Consider the following 26,324-nt stretch of genomic DNA (forward strand, 5'->3'; position numbering starts at 1 on the left):
ATCTCGACCTGTTATCTCCAAGTTTCCTTGCCGGCTTTAAATTGAACGATGCCGCTAGCAGCGGGCATTCGTAGTTCGACGATTGACGAGCACGCTTGTTGCTTACGTCGCCACCGAGTGATTCAGTTCTTTTGCGGGCGCAAGTCAGCCCAAATAAAGAGCTTCGTTTGCAAGTCTTTCTGGTGTCTTCCTGACCGCTGGACTGCCGTCACTACAACGTGACATCTGGTGGAGGTGCTGGGTAGCCTTCCATGTACCGGACACCCCCTACAAGCCGTGACGCCAGCCCTCTGAGTCATTCACCGCAGGACCTGAGTCCAGTCCACCGCGCAAGCCGACGTCTGCAAGGCGACGCACCTGAGTTCGGGATTCTGCCGGACCCTACCCGGAAGCGAAAGCCAGCAGCAACGTCCAGCATGAGCTTGCCCCAGACGACGACTCCAATCATTTTTCAGCAGCCCCGAGTGCCACCAACATTCGACGCGTCGCCTGGCGCCGACCCCGAAGAATGGCTGGAAACAGTTCGACCGTGTGGCTCTCTTTAACAACTGGGACGATTTAACGATTTAACAACTGTCTTTAACCAACTTCACCGAAGAATACCGGCATCTAAACAAAGGTACGATGATTGCCTTTCTCGACGAGCTGCTCAGAGACATATTTGCCCTACCCGACCAACCCGTAGAACCATCTGACCAACGTTTGATATCAACCCAGCATTACCATGGAGCAGACAAGACCAAATATGCAGTCTTCTTCAAAAGTACAGCGATTGCTTCTCATCAGCATCGAATGTGCGACGAACGAGGCTTGCCAAGCACCGCATTGTCACAGACGAACACGCCCGACCACTGCGACAGAGCCCCTACCGCGTATCGCCGCTAGAACGCCAAGCTATCCGCAAGCAAGTTGAGGAAATGCTTCGCGACGACGTTATCCAGGCAACAAGGAGCCCCTGTTGCCTGGATAACCGTCGCTTCAACAGCATTACGAAGAAGGATGTCTACCACCTCCCCCGCATCGACGATACATTGGACTGGCTGTGCAACGCTAAGTACTTCTCATCGATGGACCTGAAGAGCGGCTACTGGCAAACTGAAGTCGACGAAAGAGATCGCGAAAAGACTGCATTCATCACGCCAGACGGACTCTTCGAGTTCAAGGTGATGCCATTCGGCCTCTGCTCTGCCCCAGCGACGTTCCAGCGAGTAATGGATACGGTGCTCGCAGGCTTGAAGTAGCAGATTTGCCTAGTCTACTTAGATGACGTTGTCTTCTCCTCAAGCTTTGAAGACCACCTCAGAAGGCTTCGGATAGTGCTCGAAACGATCAAGTCTTCAGGCCTGACCCTGAAACCAGAGAAGTGCCACTTCGCCTACGAGGAGCTGCTGTTCCTTGGTCACGTCGTAAGCAAGGATGGAGTTCGCCAGACCCCCAGAAGACGGCTGCGATCGCAGAGTTTCCACAGCCTAATGACAAGAAAGCTATACGCAGCTTCCTTGGATTGTGCGCTTATTAACGGCGATTCGTCAAGAACTTTTCGCGCATCGCTGAACCTTTGACCCACCTTACCAAGGCTGACGTGCCTTTTAAATGGGAGAGGCTGCAGGAGGGAGCTTTCAACGAACTGAAGCGCCGCTTACAGTCTCCTCCTGTGCTCGGGCACTTTGATGAAAACGCCGAAACCGAAGTTCATACCGATGCAAGCAGTGTGGGCTTAGGAGCGGTCCTCGTTCAGAAAAATGGCAGACTGGAGAAAGTTATCGCGTACGCCAGCCGTTCACTGTCGAAAGCCGAAGCCAACTATTCGACGACCGAGAAAGAATGTCTCGCCATTATTTGGGCCACGTCCAAATTTCGCCCCTACCTATACAGACGACCATTCAAGGTTGTGAGCGATCACCATGCTTTGTGCTGGCTGGCCAATTTGAAAGATCCCTCCGGCCGCCTTGCTCGTTGGAGCCTGCGTCTTCAAGAATTCGACATAACTGTAGTCTACAAATCTGGCCGCAAGCATTCCGATGCAGAATGCTAATCGCGAGCCCCCGCAGACGCAGCACCGGAAGAGGAAGACGACGACGCTTTCTTAGGACCGGTAAGCGCCAGCAGTTTCGCGCAGCAGCAGCGCTCGGATCCTGAGTTGCAAAGCCTAGTTGATTATTTGAAAGGCAAGACCGCATCGCCTCCCCGGGGGTTCAAGCGCCAACTGTCGTCCTTCGTCCTTCACAATAATGTCCTCCCGAAGAACTTCGTGCCCAACAGGACAGTGCATCTTCTTGTCGTGCCCAAAAATCTCAGGCAAGAAATTATGCAGGCATGTCATGATGAGCCGACTGCAGGGCATCTCGGGATTGCTCGCACGTTGCACCGCATCCAGGAGAAGTACTATTGGCCGCGGCTAGCTACCGACGTTTCCCATTACGTGAAAACGTGCCGTGAGTGTCAGCGACACAAAACGCCTCCGACTAGACCAGCCGGACTCCTGAACCCCATACCACCGCCAACTAAGCCCTTTCAGCAAATGGGGATGGACCTCCTCGGCCCTTTTCCGTCTTCATCATCAGGTAATAAGAGGATCATCGTGGCCACCGACTACATGACCCGCTACGCCGAAGCAAAAGTGTTGCCTAGTGGTACCGCAACAGAAGTTGCAAAATTTTTTGTCGAACAAATTATCCTGCGACACGGCGCCCCTGAAGTGCTCATCACAGACAGAGGAACGGCATTTACAGCGGAGCTGACGCAAGCCATTTTAAACTACAGCGAGACAAGCCATCGGAGGACAACTGCCTATCATCCACAAACCAACGGACTCACAGGGCGTCTGAACAAGACCATCGCAGACATGCTCTCCATGTACGTCGACGTCGAACACAAGACGTGGGACTCCATTCTGCCCTATGTGATCTTCGCTTATAATACTGCCGTCCAGGAGACAACCAGGTTTACCCCATTCCAGCTGGTATACGGCAGGAAGCCCACGACAACACTCGACGCAATGCTCCCGCACGTTTCCAGGAAGCCCGAAGACTTGCGCGGCTTCGCATTCAAGACCAGCAGCACACCGACGCCCGACGCTACAATCTGCGCCGACGAGACACGCATTACAAACCAGGTGATCGTGTTTGGATATGGACGCCAGTTCGCCACCGTGGATTGAGTGAAAAGTTGCTGCGACGCTACTTTGGCCCATACAGGGTTCTCCGTCGCATCGGTGACCTCGACTATGAAGTCATCCCCGACGGCACAACAGCATCTCAGCGACGCCACACACGCCCGGAAATCGTACATGTCGTACGCCTGAAGCCATATTATGAACGCTAAAGGACTCAAAGTTTGCATTTCTTGTGCTTATTTTCATTTTAAAGCATCGAGACGATGCTTCTTTGGGAGGGGGGTAATGCCGCGTATCATTGTAGCGTCTGTTAATTCGCGCAAAGCTGCAGAAAAGGGGTGTTATCATTTTTGTTCGTGACGCGAGAAGCGACCGGTCTAATCTCGATTGTTCACAGCCATGAACAGCTGCATCTACGTGTTTCCAGATTACTCTAGATGATCTCGACCTGTTATCTCCAAGTTTCTTCGGTGGCTTTAAATTGAACGATGCCGCTAGCAGCGGGCATTCGTAGTTCGACGATTGACGAGCACGCTTGTTGCTTACGTCGCCACCGAGTGATTCAGTTCTTTTGCGGGCGCAAGTCAGCCCAAATAAAGAGCTGGACTGCCGTCACTACAACGTGACAATATCGTGGTGTAGAACTGCTCTAACAAGTGTAGCCTATTAACAGTTTGGACAGTGCCATGGTTTGTATGGATTACAAACTTTGGCTCATTTCGAAAGAAACTCATTTGCGAAAGAAGCAATCAACAGACTGATGCCACTGGCTGGTTTCACTATGGCACTGTTGGTGCCGTGCATTCTGGTACTTGTAGTTCTTCAGCTGCCTCCACACACGTTTGGCCTTGAGGGTCACCGGACTGCAGTTCCTTATGTTTGCGTGTGAAGCCAGCAAGCAATGGGCAGATTTACTTGTTGTATTTATGGGTGCTACACAGCCCAAGAGACAAAGGCTTCGGACTCCAGAGAGGAAAAGCTACGACAGATAAGCGAGCCTGTTACATGTATGCAACCTTTTCCCCAGTAACTTAGGTGTATCGCAGTGCTTTCTTATCTGAGACTGTGAAACCAGTACACAGGCATGTCTTAAATTTCCATGTTATCTCTGCACTGCCTCACCTATCTATGCTCTCCTGGGAGTGCCTCAGCCACCACTTGAGTTCTTTTGCTGGATACTCTTTTCCTTCATTGCTGCATTTGATTATAAGCTTCAGTGTTGTATACCTATGTGCGGTTCTTTGCAAGGTGGGAACGGTGTGCCAGTGCAACAAGCCATATCTGACTTGTACTGTTTCTTACGCGATGTGTCCACTGCAACCTCGCCTTCGTTTTTCGTGAAGATGTTAGCTGGCACATGAACAAGGCCAATTTCACTGCAGCTATTCAGCTGCACGTAACAGTTGTAAATGCCACAGCATATGTAGTGTTACTGGAAAAAAAAAAAGCTCAATAAGTTAATTTGTGTCATCCTGATGAAACCGTGTACCTGTAATGCATAACATTAATCCCCATAATGACCTTTACTGCAGTCCCATAATGTAAGGATAGAGCTCCAGAAGTGCAAGCAGTACAATACAGTCAACCTGTTCATGTTCACTATGTCAAAGCAATAATGCTCGAAATTTTTACCAGGGTCTCAAATTTGTGCCAACACAGGGTGTGCAGTACCCACTTCAAAGCAAAGAAAACGTACATGGTCCGTGTGCCCAGAATTTTTCTCCTGACGTAGCGAAAGGTGGAAAAGAGGCGACAGTTGATCATGAATAAAGGTAAAATAAGCATAGATGATCAAGAAAGATAGCATGAAACAGTTATATCTGTTTTACTGCCATTTCTTCTAGAATGCCCGACACAGAAGACAGGGTTGTGTGTGGGTTAAGCCAGTGCCAAACGTATCGAGAGAGAATGCTTCGCTAACCCTCTGTGGGACAATGAGAGGCATGCATCCCAATTAGTTCCCCACACTAAAAGGCTCGTAAGAAACAGTGGGACGCAGCAGTTCCACTTATGCTGTGCGCCCGCCTACATTAAGATTTCATTTATTTCTTTAAAAATGGTTTCAGCCGCGTCCGCTAGATGAGGCAGTGAGTCGAGACCTTGAAACTTCCGTTATTTTTTTCGCGTGCGTTGCAAGTTTTTGGCTATATCTGATCTGGCCAAAAAAAAACAAAATGAAAATACTTGTTCCAAAGATTTGCGATAACTAATAAGAGGAAAGCACTTTTTTTTACCATGCTGAAAATGGTTGGACATTTAATGACTGAATATTGAGTGCTAATTCTCAAACATCATATGTCGAGTTTGTTCTTGGGCGCCAAATCATCAATAGCCAAACATTCAGAACCGCCAGCAGCAAGAAGCCCCTCCGAATGAACATGCAGGGTAAAAAAAAAAAATGGCCAAAAATAGTTGGCGTCTCGGGTGAAGTTCAGCTCTATGGCAAAGAACACAACCCTGTGAATGTCTAAAAAAGGCATAGACGCCGTTGGTGTTCCAAGATTGCAGAAGTAGTGCAAACAAGTTCAAAACAAGCAAACAAGTACAAAAATGTTCATGAAGTGGTTAGAAAAACAAACTCTGTGAGAAAACCCATGTAGATCAATAGGACAAATACATCCCATTTTCTTTATCCCCATTTAGCGCCAAAGGGACAAATATTTTCCACTTTTTTCCACTTAACTATTTGTACTAAAATTGTGAAATTTGACGAGAACCGTTTCTGTGCTCCTCATCAGCTCGTGCAATGCAAGATTTTTTTATCAACCTTGCAAAAGATATAAGCCGTCCCACAAAGTGTTAACTTGCATGCTCCATTTTATGATACAAATTTTATGATACAAAGCCGCTACTGCAGCTGTGAAGCACCCTACACGTGTTCCAAAAATTGTAACATTGCTGAAAACATAATCTTCAGCCAATCTGCATAGCCCAGAAACTCAACAATGCCACCCGAACCAAAGGAGGCAGTGTATGCCACTGCTAGAAGCAGCTGTGATGGCCATGAGGCCTAGGTGGATTCATTCTTGGCCCGCTCATTACAGCAGCCAACACAAGCACCACAACAAGCTCATCAGGAGGGTTGCTAACCATAAACACATTATGGCAGAACAAGAGCTGTTGTCGAGCTAGTTGGTGATTGTCTACATAAGCCATGTTACATTGCGCTAAAACAACGACACGTAAGAGAAGAACACAAGCACAGGACGAGTGCAAACTATTAACTGATTTATTCAGGGCAGAGCCCCTAAATATAGAAAAAACCCGCACATGTGCGCAAGGTACATTCACGACATGCCCTGAAACACATGTACACTCATCATACCCTAAGAGACAGAGCTCAAAAATGTCAACTCCTTATTGTACAAGCCTACTGACGCATCACTTACACAACTGCTATCGCTCTTTATCAGAAATGCCTCCAAAATTTCTTATGCAATGACACTACTGCCCCTGCCAAGAATCTTTGTCTCATGAAGACATGGTAGCCATTTGCATCTCTGCAATGTTCAGACAAATTTGTCCTTCCATCCTTATCTCCTAATGAACGCTCACGCTCACCTGCGCGATCATTTACGCAGCGCCCTGTCAGGCCAATATAGGCCTTTCCACATGTCAGAGGTATTTTGTAAACCACTCCTGTTGTGCATTTTACAAAGGGCTTCAGGTGCCTTTTTCCACAACCACTTTTCCTCTCTTTACGCTTTGCCGTGTGTGAGCACAGCTGGCCTAGCCTCTTTGGCGCTGAAAATACCATCGGTACTTCGTACCTGATGGCCACTTTCTTCAGGCTGTGCACGATCTTGTGTACGTAAGGCATCACAACAGGTTTCGTAGCATTGTCTGTAGCCCTTTTGTGCGCCTTTCCCTTCAACTTCTGGAGCAGGAATTCACTTACCGCCATCCTGATCGCACAGGGGTAGCCTGCAGCGTTCAATCTTGAAATCTGGTTTTCAAAGCTCTCACTCATTCTATGCTTGCACAACCTCATGAGCGCCAGCTCCAGACAAAGGGCAGCTATGCCTCTCTTGACAGTTTTCGAGTGAGCTGAATCAAATGGCAGTAAATCCTTTGCTACCCTGGGGTGGAACATCCAACATAGGTGAAAATCGGAGAGGATCAGTTCCATGTCCAACTACTGTAAAGTGTTCACAGCAGGGACTTCGTCTGTAAAGGTCAAGCCCTCACCAAGTCTTCTAAATTGATCTAAAATATCATTCGTCAAGTCTTGATACTGCACATCATTCTTCCTTGCTAACCGAATTAAAAAGTCATCTACATATCTGAATACTTTTAAAACGTCCAAGCCTTCTAAAGCCGTCGTCAGGGATTGGTCAATGTATAAAATGTATTACACAACACAGGTGCCACACATGAGTCGTAATAAGGGAGTAATTACTCATTAGGGAGTTTTAGAATAGGGGGCCCCAAGCTTTGGGGGCCCCAAGAAGTTTGGGGCGTCGAAGTGCGCATGCGCAGAACGCAAGCCCCGCCCTGCGTCTTGGGTTAACGTTAGCGGCGAACGCTATTTCGCCAAAATAGCGTGCGCCCCAACGCTGCTCTACGTTCAGGCAACATGGCGGCGCCCGTCGAAGCGGAGCCTCTCACTGCACCACCGATTCGTTGTTGTCGCTGCGCTGTGCCCCACGTTCACGGCAAACGAAAGACACACGAAGCTATCGCTTTGTCTGATGATGCCCTCACCACAAAGTTTTAGCGATAAAACACCCCAGATTTTCAGATTGTTTCTGTGTTTACATTGCTGCTAGGCTTAGCGAGTATGCGTCGTTTGACGTCAGAGAGCGCGCGAGGTTCAAATGGGCGTGAGCCCCAACTAGAGTGTACCCCAACGCCGCTCTACGTTCAGGCAACATGGCGGCGCCCGTCGAAGCGGGGCCTCCCGCTTCACCACAGATTCGTTGTTGCCGCTACTCTGTGTATTAAGTTCACGGCAAACAAAAGGCACATGAAGCTATCGCTTTGTCTGATGATGCCCTCACCACAAAATTTTAGCGATGAAATGCCCTGTATTTTCAGATTGCTTCTGTGTTTACAAAGCTGCTGGGCTAAGCGAGTACGCATCATTTGGTTGCCGTAGAGATGACTTGGTGGGACTTTCGAATGGAGTTTCTCGACTCAGCAAAAACACACACTTATAATTTTTACTTTTAAATCGTATGTCTACAATAATAACAGTTTCTGACGATGAAATGAACGCATATTTGAAAATCTTTTTTAAGAGTATCTTTTTGGTTTGCCGTAGTGGCGCTGCAGTCGATAAACGCAAGCCTGGCTCCGCTGCGTAAGGGAAACCCCTATTCTAAAACTCACCGACGCACCCGTACGTAGCGCTGGGGCCCGCTATTTCCTTGGGGCCCCCAAGCGTTGGGGCCCCCTATTCTAAAACTCCCTATTGGCATCCACCCGAGCGCAGCCATACGGCTACAAAGGAAAGCTATACAGCTTTCTCAGAAACTTCGTAGTTAAAGAAAAATTCGTCCTGGTCCGGGGTTCGAACCCAGGACCACCGCTACACCGGAGCAGTTGCTCTACCAATTGAGCTAACCAGGACGGCAAGCTTATGGTAGGGCGAGATCGAATTGATCAATAACTTGAAGTGGGAACAGTGTTGGTCAAATGTTTAGGGGAATCCCCCAAGGTGGAGTAGATTTGTAATAAGGGAGTAATTACTCATTGGCATCCACCCGAGCGCAGCCATACGGCTACAAGCTTGCCGTCCTGGTTAGCTCAATTGGTAGAGCGACTGCTCCAGTGTAGCGGTGGTCCTGGGTTCGAACCCCGGACCAGGACGAATTTTTCTTTAACTACGAAGTTTCTGAGAAAGCTGTTTAGCTTTCCTTTGTAGCTGTATGGCTGCGCTCGGGTGGATACCAATGAGTAATTACTCCCTTATTACAAATCTACTCCACCTTGGGGGATTCCTCTAAACATTTGACCAACACTGTTCCCACTTCGAGTTATTGATCAATTCGATCTCGCCCTACCATAAGCTTGCCGTCCTGGTTAGCTCAATTGGTAGAGCGACTGCTCCGGTGTAGCGGTGGTCCTGGGTTCGAACCCCGGACCAGGACGAATTTTTCTCTAACTACGAAGTTTATGAGAAAGCTGTATAGCTGTCCTTCGTAGCCGTATGGCTGCGCTCGGGTGGATGCCAATGAGTAATTACTCCCTTATTACAAATCTACTCCACCTTGGGGGATTCCCCTAAACATTTGACCCACACATGAGTCGATACATATACCACGTCGTTGCAAGTAAAACCTGTTGTCATAAGTTGTAAAGGTGCTGTTCAGGTAAAATTCCAGCATGGTGATAAAACTGTCTGCCGTCACCCCTGCTGAGTTCTGAAGGGACACTCCTCTATTTCTCTCAGTGCATGTTTTAACTGACGCCAGCAGCTCAGCATGCAGGACCGAGTAAAAAAGGTGCTCTACATCTACACAAAACATGTACCCCATATTATCCTGCTGTTCCAGGTAGACTGCTACATCCTCCGAATTTCTGGTAGCGAACGCATCATGTATGTTAAGCTTTTGCAAATACTTTAGCAGATATAAGCTGACCTGGTTTTGCAAAGAACCTTTCTCGTTCACTACAGTCCTGAACGGAATATCTACTTTGTGAGTCTTTGCTGTGAAAAATACTTGTAACGAGTTCCCTTTGCATTTGTTAATCGCTTTTGCTACGTGCTCCAGGCCTAATTCAGTGCACATCTTCATAGCCTTGCTTTTCACTCTCGTTACTTCCTTTTTAACTTGTTCAAAGTTCTTACGAATTGCCTGGCCTGCCTTATCACTGAACATACCCTCCAACACAATCACAAACCCTCTGTCTTTATCTGCCTGCATAAATCGCGCGTCATTATTTCTAAAAAAAGTCCAGCACCTTTCCCTCATCTTGAGTTGTTCTAGCTCAAGTTGGCTTGGAAACGATCTTCGACAGGCTGTTCACCTCGTCCAAAATGCATCTTTCTTGATTCTCGTTGTCAGCCTTCTTGGCGATACTCCTATTGAGCACCGTTCGTCCTTTTGCGCTCTGAGTTTGCACTCATCTTGTGCTTGCGTTCTTCTCTTATGTGTCGTTTTTTTAGTGCAATGTAACACTGCTTATGTAGATTATGGCAGAACTTCATGAAGAAGATGAACAGGTGGCAAAGCTAAAGCGGCAGTTGGAATAATGTTGGCAGGACCACAATGAAACAAAAAAGTTAATCTTGAGCAGAACAGATGCCCAAGACTCCCGCTCTCATGAGTGCAGAAAAAAGTCGGAAGATGCAAGGTTCAAACAACACACAATGTGGAAATCCCACACGAGGCCCTCATCCAAAATGAAAAAAAGTTAAGGTATCCTAGATGCATTCTGGTCATTTCTAGAACAAGCTGCAAAAAGGCTGCGGTGCTGGCAAATTAAATGAGGACAGCAGCTTCATGCTGCCCTTACTCGTGCTTCTCCTCACAAGGCTGCAGCTTGGTTTTGACGGCCTCAACCTTGCATACAGATATGCTACCAACATTCACAGTTTGAAAGTTTTTTTTTCCAAAAAATTGATGCAAATTTAGGGGTGCGATCATTACGCGGGCTGAACTTTCTACAAAAAATTTTTGATCCCCGAGAACGCAAACAAGTTGCAGGTCAGACTACCCTTGTCACACGGACGCGATGATCATGATATGAACTTTATTTTCCGCCAGATAAGGAGGCCCCCTACTCCCCGTCCCCGGCATGCAGTGACGGGGGCCGGGACCTCCGCGATTAGAAGCAGGCAAAGAGGTCTTGACTCCTTGCGGCTTCTTCCGCCAGGCAGATGGCTTGTTGCTGTGGAGCAGGGGCCTTGCTCCGCAGCAGGGCTTCCCAGGTTTCTCTACAATTTATATTTGCTTTAGCCCCTGGGGAGCTAGCGCATTCCCAGATTATGTGGTCGAGGGTCCCTCTCGCCCCACAATGCTTGCACTTATCGTTTTCTTTGTTATCTGTCTGAAGCGATAGCAAAGCGGCCATCTATAATTTTGGAAAGGGTAGGACCTCACTGGAAGTGGCCAGGATTCTGGCCAGTAGATGGCTAAACAGAAAAATTAGCCTAATTTGGACTCCCGCACATGCGTCCGTTCCTGGCAATGACGCGGCCCACAAGTTAGCCCGAGCTCTCTACTTCCGGCTAGCTGTGGAGCCGCCTGACTGCCAGAACATGTACGGGCGTCTGCAAAGTTATACGGAGATTGTTGAAAATTATAGGTTACAGAGGAGACTGGTGCCACCACTGGATAAAAGTCTAAACAATAGGGAGGCAATTGAATGGCGACGCCTAGAAGCTGGGAACTTCGCAAACCCAGTCTGGACATATCACACGGGCGCACTACCTGCTGTTACGCATTACGCCGCTAAATGCGGTTATCGCGAATGCGAGCTTGGCGACCTCCGTTTACATCGTTAACCGAGAAGGTAGAGTGCGAAAAGCGCACGAGCTGGCCCGCTTCAAGAACATACTTTCTTCACACTAAATCACGTTCCAAGAGCAACAGAGCGTATACAGTGCTGAGCGATGCTTTTATGCAGCCTTCGATCTCGTCCGATGGCACAGCAACAGCGTACAACAGCAACGTCCCGCAGCGCTCAAGCTACGCATCTTACCGCCACTACGCCGAAAAATGTCCGGTCCCTGCCGCATCGTTGATGTACTTGGGTGACGCGTTCGCAACGCTCAGAGCACCGAATTCCGCACGCTTAACGCAATGGTGCCACCTGCGAGCGCGGCGGACGACGGCACTCTAGTGTGCTCCTCCCTAGTAATCGCTAGGTTTAACTTGTTTCATATAGAAGCCACAGCGGACGGCGCTTTTAAATTGACCAACGCTATACTAAATGATCAACTTATGGTGCTACCGTACTGACAACCTCATTGTTTCATATTAAAAGAAATATATACGATCGATTTCAGCGACGTCTTAGCAGTGCAGCCGGCATGCAAGCAGATCGGGTCAGTCGCGCTGCAACGGCGGCAGCTGCTATGTGGCTGCGGACATAAACTTAGCTTGTATCGCAGTTATTACTCCTATCAGCAACTCGGTACAGGTCAGCGATCCCCAAGGAGGATTCATTTTTGACAATCCCTTATCCCAGGGCTTACTGTGCGATGTATTCGGCTGTGGAGGCAGTGCGGCAACTGGACTGCGCCGTCGGAAGGCACTCTCGACACTGCGCCAACTGTGCTGCAAGACATTCGCAAATGTCGCTTTGCTCAGGATCACCGCATCACTTCGTACGTTGCACTGCAACCCTGAACGGTGGCGAGCCTTGTGACAACAGCAAACCATGATTCGAGATAACCGCAGTTACGTTTGGTATCCGCGGTTAAGCATAACCGCGTTTAGACTGCCCGCGTGACTGCAGGTCAACCAGCAGACGGCTGCCACTGCAATGCTGACCAAGCAAGATGGTCATCTGCACGTGCCATCTGTCAGACAGACAGCAAGCACGATCATCGTTGGCTAGACTTGGTGCAAGACAAATTGCAATGGCAAGTTCGGGGTGCGATCATTACGCGAGTGCGATCATTATGCGAGTAAATACGGTAATATAATAGGAGTGACTCATGAACAGATGAGTTTCCATGCCGATCTGTTCATGAGGATATCCAATGCATAATGGCCTGCATAGAAACCACTGTGCTGAGTAAAACGAGCAGAACCCAGACAGCCTCATAGCTTTGCAACAGCATGTGCGCTGGTACTGCGCAGCTATGCAGAGCCTGTTAAAGAGACTAAGAAATGGTATTTACTGGGGTTAAGTATGTATTCCACCGCAAGAATTTTTGAGCTATTAACAAATGACGCTCCTCCTCTTTTCCCCCTTCAACTCATACACTAAACAGGTTGGGACTACGCTCACAAATACATAAAGTATTACCAAGCTTAACTGCCTTTCACTGCTGTTACTGCAAGCACATCGTGGGCCCGGCATGACTTCTACAAGTGACCACTGCTTCAAACCCAACAAAGGTGCCCTGTGGCTGCTCAACACCGGCAATGGCAGCATGACTCGTCGGCAAGCTCACGGGACACACCCAGCAACAGCGGTGCATATGCATCATTCACCCTCCCTTTCAGTCCGGCTGCGCAAGGGACTGCACAACTGTCCCCCCACTGGAATATGACATCGTGCTTGCAGCAAACAGCAGTGCCGGGCTCAATATCGCTCACTACAACATCACCATAGTCGTGATGTATACATTTTTTAGAGAAAACCACCACTATGCGCTGATCAATCGGCGTGTGAATTTGGAAAATCACTGATTATTTTTTAATTCATAATAAATTGCCAGCTCCGCTCCAGGAACTTATAGTGTGAAAGCCCAAAAGCACTCTTGCTAAGAACAAAACAAATTTACCAGCTATCTTCATAGCTAATTAAAGGGATACTGAACCAAACTTTTGGAGCTGCTCTTTTGCATGTAAACAAGAGCCTGACTGCTAAAATTGATAAATATGACAAGCATTTTAGCGAAAAAGGCGGATAACATGCTTTTTTTCGCGATTTATTGCCATGTCGTTGCACCTGGCGGCCACCTGTGGAAGCTGCGACCAGACGTCATTACACCCGCGCACCCACCGTTCCCGCAGAAGCACAATTGCCATTGCTACTCGCTGCTTTTCCATGTCTGTCGTCTGCTCACGGCGTACACAGATATGTCAAAATGTTAATCGATGCTGTCTACATACCATAACCGTATGCACGCTTACGTCTGCTAAATGCAGCTACTTTTTCCGGACCTTACACCATTTCTAACATTCTCACTTTTAAAACAGAAGCGCGACGATGTTCAGACTAGTGGCGCCATCTGGTGGTTAGGAGGGGAAGCATTGTTGTCAACAAACCGACACCCCTCTTAGCCTAAAGGGGGCAGAATCGTCACTCTAAATGAAAAATAAAGAAAATTTATTACTCGTAAGTTTTCTTATCAGCGACAGGAGACGAAGCGAAAGACCGGTGGCCCATTTACGGCCAGTGAACACGCTGAAGAATCCAGTAACAACGACGCAACCAGTCCGAAGCGAGGTTTCATGCAGCGAGGTTTCATGCATCGAAGGGCGCCGCCATACTTGTCGCCGCGGGAGGGTGCCATGACGTCATGCTCTTCCCCTCTCGCTGGCCGGGAGGGCTTGGCGCCCGCTCATGAAACATCGAAAATAAAACCATCCGCTGAAAAATATGCGCAGTGACGACTAGATTTCGGTGTAATCACATCCCGAGAATCTATTTTCAGCATTTTTGTTCAATTTTCAGATTTTGCTTCAGTATCCCTTTAAGAACAATGCCACACTGTTGTGTGTAATGGCGTACACAGCATGCTCTCTACTATCTAAGCAATATCTGCTACTGAACACCTGGCTAGTCAAAAACAGTGCTGAAATACACACACCATTATCAGCATACACGCACGAATGCCTGCTTACTCCATATGCTGCTTGCAGTACAACATGGTGCCTAGTGGATACCACTGTCTAACACATCAGTGATGATGCAGGTTGTTGAATGGCGTGTGAGTCATGTAAATCTCGAAAGTACTTTCCTTCCATCGGCAGTTGTCTCATTACTTGCAAAAAAAAAACAAAAAAAAAACAACGCATGCCATTTACTCCCACAATCTTCTGAACTTTCCTTCTGCTGCCCATGGTATTGAAATCCTCTTGTTCAAGGCCACAAGTTCTTCTGAATGTAACTGCCAAGGATCGATTTTTCAGTTTGCTAGCGGTCCTGATGCTTCAGCAGCAGCAAGTTATGGTGATGCACATTTTGCAAATGCACATACATTAAAAGGTATGGTAGGCCGAAGTCTACTGTGTCAAGGATCTGGCTAACATGACTGGATTTTCTAAACAACAAGCTTCACCTGGTGCACCAGCATCCATTCTTTCTCTTCTCTTCATTGCTTGTTCTACCGCTAAATGTCAACATGGTTTGCACAAAATGGTGCTCTGCTCACATAGAGAATACAAAAATCCACTTTTACTTATTTAACAACACTACACATCAATGATTCAGCACTTGGAAAGGCGTTACAAGAAAGACAAAACTGAAAAGTGAACAAAAAAGGACCAATACAGTGGCTATAGATGCTTTCCTCCCATCCTGTTTTCTTTGCGCAGTTTTATATTTGCTGATCCTAGGAACCAACTAGCCCAACATCATGTCTTACTTCGGAGGAGAGATAAGTCAAGCAGAAAAACTTCTTGCTGCAACACATGTGGCCAATCTGTGTTTCACATCAAAAAACTGCTTTGCACGGTGGCCCGATATTCAGTAGGGCTAACGTTTTCTTATATATCTGAAGAAATTCAGTACATAGAAGGCTGATATTTGCTGAACTACTGCACAGGAACCTCGTGTATAAAACATAAATTCAAATTTTGTATTTGCTAAGAAACATTGTTTAACAGTCTCACAAGGGAACAGCAGTTCATAATTGGTAGCGAGGTGGTGGAAGTGGTAAGGGAATATGTGCATGGCGACACTCGGAGGAGCACAGATTCTCAAGAGCACCTTCTCCATCATTTTCTGCACTTATAACAAGTATAAACTGGCCGTCAGTGTGCTCACACCACGAAGTGCCCGATGTCCTTCTGCTAACGTCCACTCGGAAGCCTAGGGTCGCAAAAAACCCAAAGCGCGCAGATGCCATCTCTCCATGGTCATCGCAGCCCAAGTTGGTTTCGTAGTTCTGCGGACCGCTGGCGTTATAATCCCTTTGAAAGCCTGAAATGACGCCACAAGCATCATCAGGCATGTTGAAGAGATCCTCACATGCGTTCGGCTGCTGATAGCGATCACTCAGCAGTGCGCACATCAAGGAGGCAAATGGAGGAACCACCATGTTTACATTGAAGCGAACGCCATGAAGTGAACACCAGCATCTCGGTTCCACGGATAGCTGGCTTACTGGTTCGCTTTCACCGGATGTGTACAAAAACCGCCTCCCTGAGATGTCGTCACGCCAGCAGTAACGACACATGGCCAATCACGAGCAGTGGCGCAAAGCGGACGGCAAGCAAGTGAACCTGAGGCCCAGGATCCCCTTTTCCCTGCACATAGTTAAGCCATCTGTGGACCCGAGTGCACCTGAAACTAGAGGCCATGCTTCAACATCCAGCAGTTGGTACTCTGCACTACGGACAGGCACAAAGCTATGACAGCCCTTACTGAAGGACGTACGCTGTGGGTACCTGAGAGGAGGATATAGTGTCAAGCTGTCGCTCGCCCCGCTCGTTGAGGGAGGGCTTGACAAGGGAATAGAAGATGACGCGGCCAATGCTCAGGTTGAGGCCCATGCCAATGGCATCTGTGGCCACTAGCACCTTGCATGGGTGGGCAGGGTCATTGAACTTCTGGGCTTGGGCCAGCTTGGTGCCTGGGGGCAGGCCACCATATATGACAGCACACTCCAGCCCTTGCCGCTCAATCTGCAGGCTCACTTGGTAGATGTCACTTTTGCTGAAGCAAACGACACAGTCCCCTGGTTGTATCTTCTCCAAACTCTCTAAAGAAGAAGAACAAAAAAAAAAAAGGCCCATACTGCTACACAAAATCATAATCAGCACTTTACCAGAGGAGCTACATTTGCTCCCCCTCTACTTGCTTCAACCAAGTTTGCCTTGAAGCAACACTTGTTTTCTCAAAATGAAACATCTGTTTTAGTATTGCCACCAATCGACAATGTATCCACTTACAGAAATACTCACCAAGTGCTCTGTTTTCCACCACTAGCTGTGTCAGACGTTTGTACTTCCGGACCTGCAAATTGAAGGCGAAGGAAGGAAGGTTTAAACAAAACCATGAAAAAATAGACGTAAAAATAACTTTTCCAAGGATGCGGTGCCATCCAAGCTAGTACACGAGAAGCCCTTAAGACTGGTCTTCTCTCATTCGGCTGCTGGACTTGCGTCCTGCAACCCAATGAGAGCATCGCCACAACAAGATGCATCTTTTCCACTGACTACAGAGGTTAGATTGGGCTAGAGGAAAACAAATGCCCTGCCTGACATATATTAGTGTGGGTAGAAAAAAACAACAAAAATAATGTTGCCCTTTCCGCACCACCCAGGGCACAACGGGCTTTGCCCTGCCCGACAAAGAATAGGTTGGGCCAACCGAAAAGAAATAAAAATAATAAGCCCCTGCCCGACATTGAATAGGTTGGGGCAACCGAAAAGGAAATAAAAATAATAGGCCCCTGCCTGCACCGTTTACACACAACAGGCTTAACCCAATTGAAAAATAAAAGAGGAGGCCCGTAGGCAAGTTGTAATTTGACCACCCGTGGGTGTAAAAATAAAATATTAGGGAAAATGCTACATTAGCGACCCACAGCCGAGAGAGCGGGCCCGGGGAGGCTCCCCTGACCTCCCCTGGGAAGTAGCGGAAAGGGAAATGGGACGTGGGAAGGGAATGGGGACAGCGAGTTTTTTGCTCTGATCCTTCAATTATCTCGACTCCATTACTGGCCCGCCTGGCCAGGACAGGGAGAGCATCGAGATTGCCCAATGGTGCGGCCCCACTCACGGGATGCCCGACCACCCACCATACGCAACGGGCTCCGACCGTCGGAGACAGGAAAACCTAACACGGGGTCAGTAGCTACCTGGGGCTCCTCTCGCACACTAGAAGGCCTTTCCCACCTGCCGGCTACTAGCCGTCGAAGGTTTTTCGCGGTTTTTCGGACACCGGAAGTATGTGTGATAGTCCCGATCGCCAGTGGAGGTCCAGAACGTCAACGGCCTCGCGGCCTCAGAACTGGTCGCTCCGGGGGGTCCATCTGTGCTTCCTCCAACCATCCATGCACTTATTTCCTCCCCTAGCTTACTCTTCTCCTACAGAGGAGAGAATGTTCAAGGCTGGGCGACCGGGCCACTAACCAAGAACGTGGCTTAGGATGAGATGACCCGGGCCTACTCCACCGGTACTCCACACATCTTCGGTTTTCGCCAGACTCTTACGAGGCAGTACTAAGCCCTCATCCCCCGGCATCCCGCAGGCGGTTAAGCCTGTGGCCGGCCGTAAGGCCGCTTCCCCGAGGCAGCGGTCCTCAGAGCCTGGCCACTATGAACCCCCGCGCGGACCTGGTTTCTCCGTAACCAGAAACCGACGCGTCGGTAGCCAGACTTGCACGCCCCCGCGCGCAGAGGAAGGAAGGTAGCATGTATTTGAAACCTTTTGGCGTTTTGACATGCCTTCCGGGCCGGATTTCGTGGGTCCAACCTGAGTATAAACCCAGGCCTGCCTCCGCTCAGGCATCGGACCTCACGTGCACGACTGGCCCTCACAGTCGTCTGGGAGTCGCTGCCACTCCCATTGGGGGTTTGCATCCCCAGAGGATGGGTCCCGGCCATCCCATCCCCACTGCTGGCATTGCACCAAAACAAAGCCTAGTAGCCGAAACTACACCGGCCCGTATTCGGTGGCGGGGGGGGCCACGAGCAGGCTGCACAGTCAGATTTCCCCCCCCCCTGCCCGACAGTAGGAATGACGACAAAAAGCTGGGTTTTGTGACAAGGGGTGCCAGTCTGATACGAAACTTTCTGAGCAAAGTCTCTTTCAGATGGCTGTCACCCTGACGACAAACCACTTTGCACCAAAGTCCTGTGCAGAATCATTCAAAGGACATGTGATTGGGCAACCACGGTTAGTCAATTGATGTACAACTATATTCCCTGGCCAGACACTGAGCCAACCATCCCGCACACCACCATACTTTTGCTTCCCAAACAAATGCATATAGTAAAAATTGGCTGCCAATGAAGTCCAATTTGTTCAAATATCAACAAACACTCTAAATGTTAAAAACTTTGGGGCCTTCTTAACCACATTCTTAAAGAATAAATTCCAAGAGCATTTAGGTTGCCTCCTATGGAGTCTACAATGAGTGTGTAATGTTGTTCATCAGATTTTCCTGCCAAAGCTCCAGCTGGAACTGGCTCCATTTACCTTATATGGTATGCACAAGTCATCACCTTCTATAATGTTGAAGTACCTATTAATATGAGAGATTACAAATTCAACCCACTAATCCAACTTAACCTGCTTTCCAAGGTGGGCCTACTCCAACCTGCCACAGTGGGCAGGTTGCTCACAATGCCACAATGCGCAGGCTGTGATGTCACGAAGTCACGTGATCACTCTCGACCAATCAGGTAGGCCCATAGAGGCAGGTCATGACGATGTCACAAGGGCACGTGACCTCTCACGACCAATCAGGGAATTTCATGACAGAGAAGCCAGAAACTTTTTTGTGAGACAACCTAAATGCTGCCACATTAAAAAACAAAAACAAAAGTTGCTTAACAAAATGGTATGGAAAGGTTGGTTCATGGGGTTTAATGTACCAAAGCGACTCAGGCTATGAAAGATTTATTGCACACAAATATAAATCCCCCCCCTCTTCGTTTTACGGGTTTTAACGTCCCAAAGCAACTCAGGCTATGAGGGACACTGAAGTGGAGGGCTCCAGATAATTTCGACCAGCTGGGATTCACCGCAGAGTACACTGGTGTCAACCAAACAACCACTCCATTGAAATGAGACTGCTGCGGCCGGGATCCAACCCACATCTTCCGGGTCAGCAGCCGAGCACCATTATCACCGAGTCACCACAGCAGTTCCCCCTTGAGGCCTATCACAGATTACATGAGAAACACTGGTACAATTAGCACAATACATTAACCGTGTCCAGTGGCCTTACATGACAAGTAAGGTTATGTATTATAGGTAGAGGTATGCTAATAATCAAAATTTCAAATCACTTGCAAATACAAAAAAACCCTGCTACAGTAAACTCTGATATAGTAAAAACTCAGGATAAAGTAGAATGAAACTGCAGTCCCATTTCGTTTTCAATAGATGACTGTATATTTTTTTTTTTCATTTATAGTAAGGATTTTTATAAAACGTTCCGTTATAATGAGGATCAACTATATAATGTTCAGGCTACGGCACAGTAAAAAAAAAAAAGATTTTCAGGTCGGTAAAGTTTTTAACTGTCGCAAATTTACTGCATGGAGTTATTAGCACCTGACGGCAGACTGAAAAACTGAGGAGGGTGAGAGATTGCTTCAAGGAGCGCGCTTCTGCAATATCGTCTCCCTCGACGTCCTGAAGCTTTGCCACTGTGTGCCGAATTTGGGGAAGGACTGCGCTAAGCAGCGCGCTTCGAGCATTCATAGGGAATCAGGCAGATCACTTGCATGATGCTCGAACTCAGGACTTCATATAGCAACAGCTTCGTTGAGCGGCGTCCTCACTGCACCTTTCCAGCACGCGCTGCAGCCACTGTTAACAACCCTGCGTGCAGTAGCTTACTGAAAATCATAGAGTCGGCGAGGTGAGCTGCATATATCGATGCTCAATTGTCTTTGCTTGCAGTGGGTATCGATTAGTGGGCTCAAGTTGCAATAGCAGACGTCACTGATATCTATGTTGTGAGACTGTAAACTGCCACAACTTAAAATCCTCCAGCTCGCACTCCCAGTATGCTTTTGCTATATTTGGTATTGCGGGACGAGAAAAGTCAGCTCACTGCTCGTGTGCCAATGCTAATGCCAGGGCAAGGGCTTGTTTCGTGTGATAAGAAAGGCGCATTTTTACCGGAAAGGTGCTGCGAAGTGCTTGCATTCAAAATTAACGATCACACGAGTACGTGCTCTGAACCAAGCTACCTCGCGAAATGTATGTGCATACTTCTCAGCTTTTATCACAAGGGGCAGTCCTACAGCTACTTGCACCAAGTTTCCTTACGTGCTGAACTTTTTTCTGCCGTATAACACTGAAGGGTGCCCGGCAATTTCATGTAAAGCCCGCCTCCAGTATAATTTCTATGGTGTTTGATATAAGTTTCAGATAAGACCTAAAAGCAGAATTTGCAAATGCAAGCTTTGTAGGTGTTTCTCGCCCTTGTGTAATAAGGAAGGCCTCAGGATACCACTGCTGAGCACAAGATGGATGATTTTGTTCCTGGAAGTTTGTCACACACTGGGCACACTTTTGAGCAGCATTGTTTTTGGTGAAAACTCAACCTTTTCACTGGCCTCTGGAGTCTGTTTTATCAAAATGGTCTTCTTCCATGCATCACAATGGTACTTGAAGTTATATAAATGTTAGAGTAATCCAGCCACAGTGTGATAGTCAAAAATTACTATTTGGGCTGTCTTAGCCAACCAATACACAGGCAGTGAACCCATCTATCAAGAAAGTATTGGTGATGCTGTTAATAAGCAGCACATGTCCAGCACAAATGTCAACGATAGCGTGTGCCAATTATGACCCAAAGTATGTGCACCTCCCTGTCAAGCCGTTAGGGGGTTTGCTTTTTTAAACCGTGCACTCAAGGCACCCACAGAGCTGTAAACTTCGGCAAGGCAAGAATCTTGTCCCAGTCTTGCAAGTTGCTTTAAGGTTGCAGAGAGCGCTCCACAAGCAACTCAAAAGCAGATGGTGTGGCCAAAGACTTTCGAATTACATGCGGTCTACATGCATCCTGTTGAGAGTACCAAACTTGTTGCTACTGTAAAAACTCAGGATGCCATGCGAGGAATACAAATTAGTACTGGCGAAATATAAAGCAGAAGTGTAGAGACATGCTATCATAAGAAAGGTACATGTTCAATATATTTTGCTTAATCCTCATTCATGTTTATTCACTGGCCGTACTGACCCTGAGGGGAGGAGATTCAGTCCCTGTGTGTGGGCTGCAGATCTGATCCCAGTCATTGCAACCATACTTCAGTGGCAGTGGAATGCAAAGTCATCCCAGTATCATGTGACGTTGGTGCATAACAAAGACCTGGGCTGGTTATTGTCAGTTTGCTTTCCATTGCACACGTCATGGCCATAGTTCTGCTTCAGGATAATCAACGCCTCCAGAATATGGCAAATGTCCATTAATGTGCACTGGTTGCACATTTCATGCACGAGTGATGCCACTAGCGCCATGCTGACTTAGAGGAATGCAACAGCGCTAATTCATTCTCCACCACAATATCCACAGCACTTATCTAAACTATGCAAAGACAACAATCTTTAATGACAACACATGCAAATGATGTATGATAGCCATGTCTGCTTCCTCGTAAGGATTCTGGACCACTTGAAGTGTGCAACAGAAGAGAGAATTTACAAGAACTGTCCAAAGAATCCGAATGAGCCTTCATGCAAAATGCAAGTTCAAAGAACTGCATAAAGAACGCAGAAAATAAGAGGTGCACACTACTGAAGAAGGAACATCGAGCTGATACAAAGCGCTCACAATTGATATTTTAATTCACTGACATTCTGTATAAGTACACAGCTGCTGCCAAAATATAGCAGAAAAAAAAAAAGAACCAAAACTAGCATACACATTGAACAGCCCATTATCTTTGGTTCTCTCTTTTTTCTGACATAAACTGTAACACGTTGTGCCACTGAAACAGTTTTACTTCTAAAGCTGCGCTGTGTATCATCTTTCGGTCCTGCTTCACTGTGCATCTTGAGTCATGCTGCGTTCTTCGTGATGCTTCTGAACCAACTATTCTGCTTGGTTTGGTTTCCCAAAGCGACTCAGGCTATCAGGTACGCCCGCCGTAGTAAAGGGTTCCGGAAATTTCGACCACGTAGGGTTCTTTAATGTACATTCACATCGCACCAGTATACACGGGCCTCTAGCATCTTGTCTCCATCGAAATTCGACCGCCGTGGCCGGGATCGAACCTGCGTCCTTCTGGGTCTGCAGCAGAGTGCCGTAACCACTGAGCCACTGCAGCAGGTCAACTATTCTGCTTTACTGCAGTTATTATTCAATCTAACAAACAAATTTTAATTTCCCAGCAAGTACTCGTAGAGTTCAAAGTTCTCATGAACCTGAATTAATGAAACAAACAACCACTAAAACCGATTTACCAAACAGTTTCTGGGAAGAAATCAGTAAGAAAAGAGATGATTTCACATTTATTTTGCCCACGATGTCTCGCAGCTTGTTGGCAGCGTGCCAGCAGTAACATCAGGGGACCCAAGTCACAGCCCTGGTTTTGTCTGGACGGGCTGCTCGGAACGACAGACTCGGCAGCGTCTCCCCCCTTGGCTTCGAATCAGTCATTTTGTTTCACGCACAGGCGATTCGGGCTGGGCATGAGTTGTTATAGGCAGATACTACTGTGCCACGGTAGGTTACAATTTTAGATTTTGAGAAAAATATATTCCTCAATTTTACAAATTTCCCGATTCACGAAATAATTCGTGGCTGCTCTTCACTTCATTCAATCGAGCTTAACTATAGTTCGAACCCAGCCGCAGCGGTCGAATTTCGATGGAGCTGAAATTCTAGAGGCCCGTGTACTGTGCGATGCCAGTGCGCGTTAAAGAACCCCAGGTGGTCGAAATTTCCGGAGCCCTTCACTACGGCGTCTCTCATAGCCTGAGTCGCTTTCGGACCTTAAACCCCATAAACCAACCAACCTATAGTGCTTTAAACTGAGTCAGCTTCCTGAAAAGTTGCCCTACATGGCTACCTTGGAAGCTTCCCATGGCCGGCTTGCCGACATGAGTGTTTATGTTTAATTATGTTTAGTGCCTGTCCCGTCCAGTTCTGTGTCGTCCGTGTCCTTTTTGCGCTGTGTTTTCGAAGAACTGTTACCAGCTAGCCCAAACCAAGCGACTGTTTGATTAGCACTCTGCAACACTTTGTATCTTAAGAACGTGATCTTTTTAGTGGAGAGCTGTCAAATGTGCTCATGAAGATGCAAAAAAAAAAAACATTTTGTTTGCTAGAATGAATTTATAACTTTATGCATGAGATCTCTGAGCAATGTTTTCGATGTCAGGTAGTTGAAATGGTGCAGCTGGAAAAGTATTCTCTGACAGGTGGTACGACCCTCCCAGTTTTACGCCGAGTGCACATGTCCGCTTCCGGCTGAGTTGTGAAGAATGCTGCCATGCACTGCTCACATCCGTTTGGTGTTCAACCTGGCGTTCAATTCTGCTCTTGACATTAAATGCAGCAACCTGCCTTCACTGTTTGAGCAGCTGGCCATGCCTTCTGGTGAAGCAGTAAGGACAGGACTGTGCTGGGCTTCAAAGCACATACCCGAGCGGCTGGCCACGCCAGTAAGGCAGTGAGGATGGGGAGTTCTTGACCTTGAACACAAAATGGTGGCCGTGCCAGCAATGATTTCCAATTCACAATTTCAAGAGCCACTCATAAATAGTAGCACAGCAACAAAGCATGTTGCACATCCATAGACTGGCTTGGCGCATAACATGCATGGCCAACGCTTTCCAGACTGCTTCCAGAGTACCCACAGCCTGCAGTACAAGTTTTACGGTGTTATACATTATTTCCTTGCTGCGTGTCATGTTAAATGTGCACAGCTATCCCTATCAATTACCACAATTACTCGCATAATTTGCGCCTTTTTTTAAAAATTAAGGCTTCCAAAAGGGGGTGTGCAAATTATGCGAAAATTTTCAGAACATGTCCTAAAAAATGCTAAAAAGGTCATAATGCGCTGTATATACTGTACGTTGCCATCTATCTGTAGACCGTGCCCCTTCTCATATCCCTTACTGGCCAAAAAAAAGTTGACTCCAAATACGACACCCCAATCCCACCCCACATCACGTTATGTAGTCCCCTGCAGAATGGCATGACAGCGGCGTGCAAAGCTTAAAGCAACAAAAGTGCAATGATACAATCGTGAAGCCAGCAGTGTGAGGCAAAGGAGATAACAGGCATGATAAAATAGAGCCTTTGTGTGTGGCCCGGCTGCCTAGCAGCAAACAGAACAGTTCAGTAGTTCCGGATTGGGGTGCATGCACAACTGATCGTCCGGGAAAGCGACCGCTAGCACGAGCAAGCCAGGTAAATGGTGCCTAATCCATGCCCTCACCACTCACACCTTTTGCAACCGCATATGGCAACACAGCCACGCCCATCTTCCCAAGCCTGCCTTGCGTGCACCCGCATACATGCTGGTGGTCTGGCACAGCAGAGAGCGCGAAATGTGCGAGTAAATACGGTACCTCTACTTGGCTTGTAATGCCATTGTATAGTACTACATTTCATTTGTGATCCACAATACAGACAACAAAAGTCACTTTACTATGCCTAATGAACGCTTGCAATTATTTTTCCAGAATGTAACCAAACGCACCATGCAAATTCAAAGCACATGTGCATACCAATTTCATAAAGCACCTTTTGCCGCAACACATTATCACAGGTCACCAACGCAAGCACATGTGGCAAAAGGCCTCAGAGGGAAAACGAAATGCAGAAAGTAATTGGATAGTTGAAACATATTCACTGTCATTAAGTACCAAAACCCTAATGCTTGGCACTTTTTGACCATGACCACCGGCCAGAAAATTAAGCAAAAGCTGCAACAAGAAAGATAAAAATATAGCGCAACCAAAAGTATAGACTTGACCTCAACATGAACAAATACACTTGAGCCTGTCACATCCAAAAAGGCGAACAGCTAGCTAGACGCTTTACATGGTACACACTTCAGGTGGAGCTATAAACGGAGCTATAAAGCAAGGGTACGGAGCTATAATTTCATTTCATTTCATTTCTCTCTTTATTTCCTTTCCTTTCGAAAAGGTAGGAGCCGGGACTAAAAGCTGTAAGAACAGCTTGACAGGGGCCCCGGCCCCCTACATGGTGGCACTGCAGCGTGTCGGAAACAACATCACTATAACAAAGGAAAAATAAATACAGATACATATTACAGAGGCAATATAGTTCAAGCGCAACAAATAAATACAAATTCAACATTGCAAGGCAAACAACCGTTTGTAACGCTTCAAACACAGAAAACAAAGAAAACAAAGAAAAAAAACAGATGAAGTACAATGTGTTGGACATTCTGGACACAGTATGTAACGAATTGAAGCGACAGTAAATTTCTACAAGGGACATGTGTACAATAATTACAGCGCAGAAAACTTCTCACATTACAAGATCTAAGACAACTATAGTAATTTCTGCCGACAGAACAGACTAATGGTACGTTTAGGTTCGTATGCTGGATCGAAATTCGACGACTCTAAACTATTGAGTAATGTGGGAGTAATATATTTCAAAGATTGCGTATGGTATGAGGTGCGAGGTGTAGGTACAAGCCATTTTTCCTTGTGCCTCGTAAGGCGAGGTCTGGCGTTTTCTTGT

The 26,324-nt window shown here is 47.3% G+C and overlaps 1 protein-coding gene and 1 non-coding gene across 5 annotated transcripts in view; one reads left to right on the forward strand and one right to left on the reverse strand.

Annotated features, from left to right (window-relative positions):
* Suv3 (Suv3 RNA helicase) overlaps positions 1-26,324 on the reverse strand; it is an 84,746-nt gene that overhangs the window by 23,344 nt on the left and 35,078 nt on the right. For 3 of the 4 annotated variants that reach the window (XM_089578269.1, XM_089578271.1, XM_089578272.1), the window contains 2 exons: positions 16,870-16,921; positions 16,354-16,667 (listed from right to left, as the gene is read on the reverse strand). In XM_089578269.1, coding sequence (XP_089434395.1) covers positions 16,354-16,667; positions 16,870-16,921 — 366 coding nt within the window. The remainder of the gene's footprint in view (positions 1-16,353; positions 16,668-16,869; positions 16,922-26,324) is intronic. The other variant, XM_089578270.1, reaches the window with a different exon arrangement.
* Positions 8,853-8,926, forward strand: TRNAT-AGU (transfer RNA threonine (anticodon AGU)). The gene has a single exon. It is a non-coding gene; the product is annotated as a tRNA-Thr (tRNA).

The sequence above is a fragment of the Amblyomma mixtum genome, chromosome 3 (assembly GCF_055824585.1).
Source record: "Amblyomma mixtum isolate Tamu chromosome 3, ASM5582458v1, whole genome shotgun sequence".
Taxonomy (NCBI): Eukaryota; Metazoa; Arthropoda; class Arachnida; order Ixodida; family Ixodidae; genus Amblyomma; species Amblyomma mixtum.